This window comes from Scardinius erythrophthalmus, assembly GCF_964197995.2.
Source record: "Scardinius erythrophthalmus genome assembly, chromosome: 22".
Lineage (NCBI taxonomy): Eukaryota > Metazoa > Chordata > Actinopteri > Cypriniformes > Leuciscidae > Scardinius > Scardinius erythrophthalmus.
This window is the reverse complement of record NC_138242.1, coordinates 18,723,764-18,735,013: the sequence shown is the minus strand read 5'-3', so window position 1 is coordinate 18,735,013 and position 11,250 is coordinate 18,723,764. Positions and strand designations below refer to the sequence as shown.

General features: G+C 36.6%; 1 protein-coding gene across 1 annotated transcript in view; it reads right to left on the bottom strand.

Moving 5' to 3' along the window:
• Window positions 1-385: 385 nt before the first annotated feature.
• The window catches only part of sema5a (sema domain, seven thrombospondin repeats (type 1 and type 1-like), transmembrane domain (TM) and short cytoplasmic domain, (semaphorin) 5A), a 144,131-nt gene continuing 133,266 nt past the window's right edge, over window positions 386-11,250 (bottom strand). Inside the window, exons 19-22 of the mRNA XM_081352044.1 lie at window positions 9,370-9,525; window positions 8,563-8,607; window positions 5,789-6,000; window positions 386-1,653 (exon numbers count right to left, since the gene is read on the bottom strand). Coding sequence (XP_081208170.1) covers window positions 1,534-1,653; window positions 5,789-6,000; window positions 8,563-8,607; window positions 9,370-9,525 — 533 coding nt within the window. The 3' untranslated portion in view covers window positions 386-1,533. The remainder of the gene's footprint in view (window positions 1,654-5,788; window positions 6,001-8,562; window positions 8,608-9,369; window positions 9,526-11,250) is intronic.

Below are 11,250 nucleotides of genomic sequence, written 5' to 3'. Positions count from 1 at the left end.
GAGGTAAAACGGTATGGTTAATTGCTAATAAAATAAATAAATAAATAAATCTCACTATCTGTTAGTTTTAGGGTAGGGGACCAGTAGGCCTATGTTAATTTCAAACGTGATAGAAAATTAACCTATTAACGCTACTCGCATGCATTTAATTTCCAAACCGCGGTGATACAGTACGTAGGCCTACAACCAACGTAATAAAACGTTGCCACATGCACGTTCATCTGTTTCAGAGAAAATTGAACGTGTTTTTAGCACCACACACTGGAAATTTCACTTTGAAAGTGTCGCGAAATGTGATTGTGTGAATACCATTTAACATTGTGGCCACAAGCATGGTTCCCAACCAAAGCTGGACTAAATAAATATGTGAATTGAAGCAACAACTCATGTAACATTTCACTGATCGAACACAGTGACTTATATGAAGCAATTTTAATTTATGCACATAAAACAGGCAAACGGGTCAAACAAAGTTTTACAAGTAGAAAAGAATTAGTAGAAATTGAAAAAGTGTATTCCCAAGCACATCTCCATGATGGATGGATGGTTAAGTTATAAGTAAATTCATTGAAATATTTTAAAAATGAAAGAAAATAGAGCTGAAAAAGCAGTTTTTGTGCTGAAAGCTGTTTTTTTTAACAGATAATACTAATTTCCTCATGAAATCTTGAACCACTAAACATCTAAACAAATAGAAACATGTTGATAATATTCAAATGTTCAATGTTTTACATAAAAAGGTCCTGTAATGTTTCACATTCTCTCTTTTTTTGCAGACCTTACACCACAAAGACAAATGTTAATAATATGACAATTCATGTCTTGTTTTGGTGACTGAACAGGGTTACTTTAAAATACTTTTTTTCAGAATAGACTCATTTTTAAAAGCTACACTGACATATGTGTCATGAAAATTGTATTGTACAACAAACACACAGAGATTCCCACCGATGCTAAGCGCTCGACTAACAAGTGCCCCTATAATGAGAGATACATGAACACATTTTTCAGACACCTTGGTATCTACATATGGATGGTGTGTTGCAAAACCCCATTTTAGGGCAGGCAGATGCACTGGAGACCACCGTAGGTCCTCAGTGAGGCACAGGGGCTTCAGATTCGGCACAGGAGACAAAGCAGTCCGAGAAGGCTCCACCCATTTAGGACACAGGCCCCGCCCACAAACACTGGAATGCGACCAACCATGCAAAAAGCAACGATAAAGAAAAACACATTAAATGAGAATCATGCAATCGTCCATGTGCCATCTCTGCAGCGAGAGTTTATCGGCGTCCCGGTTGAATCAAATCGCCTGCTTTATTTGTTCATCATTGTTCAATTTCATTTAGTGATGTCCACACAATCGGAGAGCATGATGTCCTTGTTAACTCTGAAAATGGTTCTGTACAGCTTTATTGACATTTGATGATGGTTCCATTTAAAATGTCTTTATTTATCCAGGCAACCCATGAAGAAAAATCACTAGGTGCTGAAGTTGATGTGGGGAAGATGACTGGAATCACAGATCCATTTTTAAAAGTCGTCATATGTGTTGACGTCGGTGAAGTATGCGTTGGTATATGTTTTTCCTGCTAGCTGAGGGTTGAAATACTTATTTCTTTCCTCCAGGATCAAGTTATTCTTATTGAAAGCCTGTGAACGAAAGAAAAAGGTGTTTCAGTAACAGAGATAACAGAAATGGGAAAAAACTTTTTTTTTTTTTTTTTGCATGGATGAAAAGTTAGACTGTATTGGGTTGTGGATCTAGGCAAAGAAGAAATCAAATCACAAATCACTTGAAAAATTCAACAGAAATCTTGCATTGAGACGGAATGATGGTCAAACCATGAAAAGGGTTTAACAAAAGACTGATCCACTTGGCTGACTATATATTACTAACTGAAAATATCGGCCAAGGAAGTTAGTATCATTCACAGAAAAAAAAGAGCAGTAAAAACGTCACAGCATCAAGACAACATGGAAATGGCTAAGTGACCAAACATTTTTATACAAAACCAGAAATGGATTTTTGCTGTTTCTGCCACCCATATGCTCAACATGGTTTCAATGTAGCTCTGTATCAGCAATTTAAAGAAGACCATTTTTAAATACAATAGTCTTTATTAGATAAGCAATTAAAATGACTGAAATGTATTTATTATCAACTGCCTATTTAAATAAATAAATAAGAGGATAACTCGCCAATATGCAATCTAGGGTCTTTTTTCTAATCTACCCGAGGCAAACTTTTGTTTAAAAGCATAATTAGAATGGAAACTCCACTTTTAAGTTTGACTGTATTTTCGTTTTCGGTCAAATTGCCTTTAGAATGGGAGTGCATGGGGCACTTCTATGATAGCATCAAAAATCGCTATTTTTAAAACACTAAGAAGGCTCGACACAACATGAAACTTTGCTCGAAGTATCACCAGAGGCTCTACACGTGAACTCGAGCATTGAGAACATTGTTTGTGTACACAGAGTTTACTAAAAAGAAAGATTTTGAACAACTCACTGTAGCTGTGTCCGCCGACATTTTGACAGTCAAAAATAGTCGATCTCCGAATGCAACGTAACAGGGAGGAGAGTAAAGATGGAAAGCTCCTTAACCTTAGTTCCATATAAATTCACAGATAATTTGGTGTTTTGTCGTTAGTGAAAATCAATATTGACCTTGTATTTGAAAAAGGATGCCCATTTAAGAAGCAATACTAAAATTCAGAGTCAGTTCATTCGCATTCGGAGATCGACTATTTTTGACTGACAAAATGCCGGCGGACGGAAACAACAACAGCTACAGTGAGTTGTTCAAAATCTTTCTTTTTAGTTAACTATGTACGCAAACAATGTTCTCAATGCTCGAGTTCATGTGTAGAGCCTCTGGTGATACTTCAAGTTGTGTCGAGCCTTCTTAGTGTTTTAAAAATAGCGATTTTTGATGCTATCACAGAAGTGCCCCAAGCACTCCCATTCAAAAGGCAATTTGACTGAAAACGAAAATACAGTCAAACTTAAGTGGAGTTTCCATTCTAATTATGCTTTTAAACAAAAGTTTGCCTGGGGTAAATGAACATAAAGACCCTAGGTTGCATTTTGGTGAGAGTTACGCTTTAATGTATGAAACAGAAAAGTGACTTAAGGTGACAAGATTTTATATTAAAAGGTTAAATATAAAATAAAATACTTACAAAAAAAAATAAAAATATATATATATATATATATATACTTGTTTTGAGAAATGAAATAAAGAAAAACAACTTTCTGTAAGCTGACAAGGTTCATAAATGTTACAAGATAAAAAAAAAGAATAATATGTTTCTTTTCAAATGGTTATTAAAATAACAAAATACAAAAAACTATTTAAAGATAATGATGAAAAGATATTTATTCAGTCTTTTGTTAAACCACAAAGTCTCCTACATAGCCTAATTAGAGAACAATTAAAAGCAAATGTTACAAAGCTGTAAGCTAAAACCGAGCTCAGCGGGGTGGCAATAACAAGCAAGCAAAATAATAATTTAGAAGAAAAGACTAATCCGATTTACAAGGTAGAGAATAAAGGAGATGGGGAAAAAAACGCATGCAACAAAATGGTAGTAGACAGCCATAATCACGACACCAAAATTACACTGCCTTCTCACAAGCCTGAGTATCTGCTCTGTGGGATGATGGGAAATGCTGGTGACATATGCAGACAGAACGAATGGGCGAGCACACCTGCCACGTACACGAGGGTCAGGGGAAGGAGAAGGGATTCGCGAGAGGTCTGAGGGTCAGAGGAGAGGATGGTAATGCCGGTCAAGAGTTAGTAGAAAATCTCCAGGCCTCGCGCTACACCAGTGTTAGAAGACAAAGGCTGGCAAATGTGGTGCTCGTCCAAAGGCAAGAGAACGGAAACGTCAGGCTGAAAAGAGGAATGGAGCACAATCATCCTCAGGGCAGCAGGAGGCGGAATGAAGGCCTGCACTGTCGTTTATGGTCTTTTTGTGAAGCTATCATTAAAGTCAACATGAAACGGCCCTCGCGACCCATTTTACTTCCTTAATGTGACAAATTTCAATGTGAAACAGTGATTAACATGACAAAATGTTGGGCAGGAGTTGGTTTTATCCATAATGCTGTTTCATACCAAAATGGTCAATTGTGGCTATTTAGCTCCAAAAACACAAAAACTTTTAAACTCGCTCTTAACTCTTTCCCCGCCAGCGTTTTGGAAAAATGTTGCCAGCCACCGCCTGCATTTTTGATCATTTTCACAAAAAAAAAGCAACATTTTGAGCAAAAAGACTACATCCAGATCAGATTCAGGACGATCAAAACATAAATTGAGTCCATCAACACCCCAAAAGCTTCACAGTCCTATATCTCGTCCTGGGTCGACATTTCATTCAGTAACATTAGGCAGTTTTGATTTATATGCTGGTTAATGATGATGAACGCGTTATTTTACATATTTATCTGCTTAAATATGATATCGTTTGTTTCTGCTGCTTTTTCGCCTGTGTTTTGATCAGGAGATTCAGTACTCTTTCAGAAGATGCATAATAGCGCCCCCTAACGTATAACAGTGAAAATACGGAAAGCCGGCGTTTTCTCACAAATTACGAAAATTTCTGTCAATGGCGGGGAAACAGTTAAAAGCATCATGACGCTGGTAAATGTATTGCTATTTGCTATTACTAAAGTAACATTTTATTACATAAAAGAATAGTTCATCCAAAAAAGAAAATGTTGTCATCACTTTTCCTTGACCATCCATCAAACCAGCTTTTTGGCTATTAGTTAACATTATTTTTAACATGGTCTAGGTGACGTTAGCCATTTCAGAAGTATTTTCAAATCATCTTGATGAAATATTATAAAGACGTTTTTTCTTTGGAATAACATATTGATGAATCATGCACAGTAACATGTATTAAGAAAGTAAATAAGGGCAATTTTAATGTCATGTAGCCTTTAAAGATCCTGTATGGGAAAATATATTCCATACTTACAGTAACAAACTGACAGCATTCAGAAGAAGAGAAAAACAATACGACAAGTAAGTTGTGCATGGCAATAATATTGTGTAGCCTTGAAGTTTCATTCATTCTTGTCATCAATAGAGATGAAGCTGAGCTGGTGACTTTCTACAGTCTCAGGACAGTAAAAAAAAAAAAAGAAAAGTAATTTGCTATATTACCCCTCTGGGCTCGGGATATTGTGTAAATGATGCTATTCTATTGCAATACATTCAGCTTATGAAATATGCAACTTCACAAAAGTGTCTGAACAAGCAATAACTGAAGAGCACTTTCTATAATTAGTCATGAGTCTTGTATTCAAGTCTAATGAAGCATTAACTGTCCTTCTGACTAAATGTGAAAAATGATGGTGAGCTTTATTTTTGCTGTGCTTATGAAAAAATGATCCATGTGTCTAAATCTCAGTGTGTTGCATAATGCATTATGTAATAACCCTAAATTTAAGAAAAGAGTACCCAAAGAAAAAACAATTTTTCAGGGTTAAAGTAGCCTACTAACAACAATAACATTCTCAGAGAACTACTGACATGAGCTGCATATTGGTTTCTGATTTCATTGGAGACAATCTCACACAAACACTGAGTACACAAACTGAATCAAAACTTTTCAAATTACTTATGAGAAAGCAGTGTATGAATGTATGAATTGATTCAGACGCAAGACAGAGTCGCACACACTCACACGTACAGACCACATATTGGATCCATCGTCTTATCTCTAGAAATGAACAACATTTCCAGATAGTATGAGTGAATAACACCCACCTTAATGGCTTCAACTGAGTCGTACTTGTCCAGTTTGTTGATGTGGTTGGTGATGCTGGTGTTGAGGGGGGCGGCGGAGATGGGATGGATGACTGTGGCATCATGGGACTGCTGCTGGTATCTCTGACAGTAAGTGTACACCAGTAGGGTCACCAGACAGCCGAGTATAGAGCTGCTCAGGCCCACGGCGATCATGTGGAACACGTTGAAGTCTGGCAAGAGAGGCAAAACGGCTAATGGCTAAATGATCTGACGCAAGCAAGATGGCTGTGGATTCAAGCATTGATCCTAAAGCCAGTTGATATCATTCATCCATTACCTGAGCCAATTAAACATTATAGTAAATTACAGCCAGTATCGCTGTTGCCCTGTGAATCTGCATGAACAGCCAATAATTGCAATAAATGGGAAAAATGTACTATTAGAAACCATTCCAGAAGCGCATTTGTTTAATGGTTCCCAAAAAAGCATTGAGTCACATTGTCTCTGCAATCAGTGTGTTGAACATCATTTTTACTGCACACTGGATAAATTGCAAGTAGAATTATGTTCTCTGGAATACTGGAATCTGATTGGTCAACTGTGACAGTGAGCAGTCAGATGTTTTTGTATAATAAAGTCAAGTCAAGTCAAGTCAAGTCAACTTTATTTATATAGCGCTTTTCACAATACAGATTGTATCAAAGCAGCTTCACAGTATTAAATAAAATAGTACATCAGTGTTTGTTTCTGGTGTAAAACATCCACGTTTGGTAATGCAGATCAATAGCACTGGTGAATCGATTAATCAATTTAAGCATCCCCAACTGAGCAAGCCAAAGGCAACAGTGGCAAGGAACCGAAAAACTCCATTAGGTGACCTAATGGAGAAAAAAAAACCTTGGGAGAACCCAGGCTCAGTCGGGGGCCAGTTCTCCTCTGCCGTTTATGAAGTAGAGACCGGATTTAACTGTAAGATTAAAATATTATATGAATGCCTGGCTGAAGAGATGCGTCTTTAATCTAGTTTTAAACTGGGAGAGCGAATCTGAGCAACGAACAGTATCAGGAAGACTATTCCAGAGTTTTGGTGCTAAATGTGAAAATGCTCTCCCTCCTTTGGTGGATCTGGATATCCTAGGTATGACCAGAAGCCTCGAATTTAGTGATCTTAAAGAGCGCGATGGATTATAGGGCGATAGAAGATCCGTTAAATAAACTGGAGCTAAGCCGTTTAGGGCTTTATAAGTCAGTAGCAATACCTTGTAATTAATACGGAACTTTATAGGTAACCAATGTAGTGATGATAAAATTGGTGTTATATGGTCAAACTTTCTTGATCTAGTAAGAACTCTAGCGGCGGCATTTTGGACTAACTGTAGCTTGTTTATTGAGGATGCAGGACAACCAGCTAATAAAGCATTACAGTAATCTAGTCTCGAGGTCATGAATGCATGAACTAGCTTTTCTGCATCAGAAACAGATAGCATGTTACGTAATTTAGCAATATTTCTAAGGTGAAAAAATGCTGTTTTTGTAACATGAAATATGATTTTCAAAAGACAAGTTACAATCTAATATAACACCCAGGTCTTTTACTGTAGAGGATAAAGTAACAGGACACCCTACTATGTTAAAGTTGTATTGTAAGAGGTTTTGTGGGCGGTTTTTTGAACCGATAAGTATTACCTCTGTCTTATCTGGATTTAATAAAAGAAAATTGTGCGTCATCCAATCTTTTATATCTTTAACACACTCTGTCAATTTGGATAATTTAGCGTTTTCATCCGGCCGTGATGAAATATATAGTTGAGTGTCATCAGCATAACAATGGAAACTAATTCCATGTTTCCTTATAATATTTCCAAGTGGCAGCATATATATTGAGAATAATAGAGGGCCTAACACAGATCCTTGCGGCACTCCATAGTTTACTGGAGTTTTGATCGATTTTTCTCTGTTTAAATAGACAAAATGGTAGCGGTCAGATAGGTATGATCTGAACCAGCTTAATGCTTGTCCTTGAACACCGGTATAGTTTTGTAGCCGATCTAAGAGTATTGTGTGATCTATAGTATCTACACTGTAATAAACACTGAACCTTATGTTTCACTGATGTTCATGGAAACATTGCAGCTTCTTTCATCTCTGCGATCTCTCTCTCTGTTATAAAACTGACCTTGGAGGAGTTCATTTTAATATACACTACTGTTCACTATGTTTTTAGAAAGAAGTCTCACCAAGGCTGCTTTTATTTGACAGTAAAAACAAGTAATATTGTGAAATATTATTACAATCACAAAAACTGTATTTTAATACATTTTAAAATGTAGTTTATCACAATATAAATATAATCAAAGTCTCCAGTGTCACATGATCCTTCAGAAATCATTCTAATATGCTGATATGGAGCTCAAGAAACATTTATTATTATCAATGTTGAAAACAGTTGTGCTGTTTAATTTTCTTTTGTGATTTATTTATATATGTGTGATACCCAAAGTTCAAAAGAACAGCATTTATTTGAAATAGAAATCTTTTGTAACATTATAAATGTCATAACCTGCTGAATAAAAGTATTAATATCTTAAAAAAAAAAAAAAAGGCTTTTTATTAGCGGAAGCTTTCAGCTGATCTAAGCTAAGCTTTACTAACTTAAATCAATATTTCATGTCCATATATTTATTTATTTGGCAAGTAGCCGTGTATTAAATGGGATAATGTACAGTCAAACCCCAGCAGAGTGATAACAAGGCTGCTTATACACTACTTATGAGTCTGCATACACAGCTTACCTCCACACCATCTTTCCTCCTGACTTGAACGTGCAACAGACGTTTCTGAGGAAAAAAAATCAAGGGAGATGGGAAATGAATCCGTCAGGCTGATAAATGAGATCTTTAGAAGTTGAACATTATAGCAAGCAAATTTCAAACTCAACCCATTATCGCGAAATTCAAAGAGCTGAATAAGGAAAGTGGCACCTGCGACACATTTTTATGATCAGTAATGGAAGTAATGAGGTATAAAACTTTTCTAATGAGCTGTAATGGAATGTTACTCTGTGAAAGATACAAGGACTCTGCAGGGCAGACAATATTTACACAAGATTTACAGAATAGTCTTAAAAATTCACTCCCTGTGCTACGATGTAAGCGAAAGCGAGGTAATAACTCCCCTGACGATCATATGTTTAGCTTTTTCCATCTCTACAAAATGGTTGATCACATAATAACTCATCATTTTCAAGACCCTTATCATCCGAGCAGGAAGTACAGTTATTAAGATAAGATGTTCCTTCTTTCAATTAGCTACCTCATGTTTGAGTTTGTAAAACTTGTGGTTGGACTTCTCTCTCACAGCAGAACTATCTCACGTATCGAGTGTATGAATGCAAATGCTACATGAAACATATCACTGTAATGCATTTGTTCGATCGTGCCACTTAGACAAGGCAGGGGATGAGAGGCTAATTATCCCTGCACTGCAGAAATCAATGGTTTGGTGTGTCTCGCATTACTTCTTGTCAATAAGGGAAGATCCTTGTTTGTCCAGGGGTCGATATGGCAAGTGTTTGGGTGTGTATATGTGTGTGTGCCCACCTGGGATGAAGTTGGAGATGGGCAGACAGGCACGTGTTTCACTGCTGTTGCCAGAGCACTGGTTGCCGGTGGGAAACATGACGTCACAGTGTCGAAGGCGAACTTGAGACCCCGATGAGTCACAGGGGGACCATTCGGACCAATCAGACCAGCTCTCTGTAAATGATGACAAAAAGTCCAAATCAGATGCAAAGTTATGTAGAGGGGACGGAATGTGAAGTGCCCATCTTATTTAGTATCGTTAATGCAATTATGTGTTAAGATTGACATTTATTGATTTTCGTTTCATATTATTTATTTATTTTTGCGTCATCTGAAGAGAGTTACCTCTGATAACAGATCACTCTAAATTGTAATGTGGACATTTTTCTGTAAAGCTACTTTGAAATTATGAGTTTTGCGAAAAGCGCTATACAAATAAATGTGAATTGAATTGAATTGAATTTATTTTTACTATTTAAAATAAAAAGGTTTTAATAGGAAAAAAATAGGGCAAAGTGATTCTTTCTAATTAAAAAGTATTAAAAAATAAAATGTGAAAAAGTAAATCAAGAAAGTCAGGACATATATTGGCTTCATTTTTAATTAGAAGGTGACTTTAATGGTGACAATTTTCTTAAATGTGACAAAACCCTGCTAAATAACATCTTAAAGGTTTATGAAACATTGAACTACATTTTCTGAGATTTTAAGAGAGGTGCTGTGCAGTTATTTGTGCTTTACAACTGTCACAGGATAGGTGTATAGTATAAGGTGAGCTAACAAAACCATGCATAACATATTTGTTCATTTTGATGCATGCAATGGTGAATAGCATTGTGCATTTGTGGGAAACTTTTGCATTACATTTTCAAATGTAATTTATCACAATATAAATATAATCAAAGTCTTCAGTGTCACATGGTCCTTCAGAAATTATTCTAATATGCTGATTTGGAGCTCCAGAAACATTTATTATTATAATTTATTTATATATTTTTAATACCTAAGGTTTTGTCTACAAAATTTTGCTGAGCAATGGTAAATGTGACCTTAAAACCAAGAAACCAGGGGCCAGATTAACAGTCTGCAGCAGCACAAACCTTTATTTAAAAAACTACCGTCAAGATTTACTACAATGAAAAGGCATGGACACAGTTTTTTTTGTGGCTGACCTTTTTGCACATGCATTTGTAGGAGTTTCCCTGTCAGATTGCTAAATTTATGAGCAGGGAGTATTTAAATGAATCATGTAAGGTGATTTACAAAGGATTGCAGTAGTCAAATCAGTGGTATTTGCGCCATTATTTATCGCCCCCCAAAAAGCATGTCTGATTTTGCGCCTGACATGACAATGAATTTATGCATTTTCAGTAGATCACCCATAAAACTTTCCACTCACATCAAGCGCTTCTATTATGCCGGCTTCAGGCTACACACATTTTTTTTTGTCTGTTACGACAGTCACTGTGTCAGATTATGCGATTTTGACTCCTAAATTCTTGTCGTGTCGTGGACAAGAAACATGTCAGACTACACATTGCTTCCCGCCAATCATCGCTAGCCGTCTAGACGTGTGATGTCATCAAGAAGGCGGAACAAGAGTGTAATTTATGTTTTTTTACTCTGTTGTGGTAGTCCCTCAAGGAAACATCATATAGGTAGGGTGTATTGTTGCCATAGCTCCACAAACCTTTCCTCCATTGTATAATTCCACCTAGCAGCACCAATACAATCATCTATCTTTCATTTCGCCATGTTTAATATATGGAAGAGCTTGGTGGAAAATTAAACATGCTAGTCTTTCTGTCGTGAAGCGTCGCAGATGTGGCGTCGGTTGTTGTCCACTATGACACATTATTTGAGATGCGTCCCGACGGCCATTGTCGTTTACGAATCACC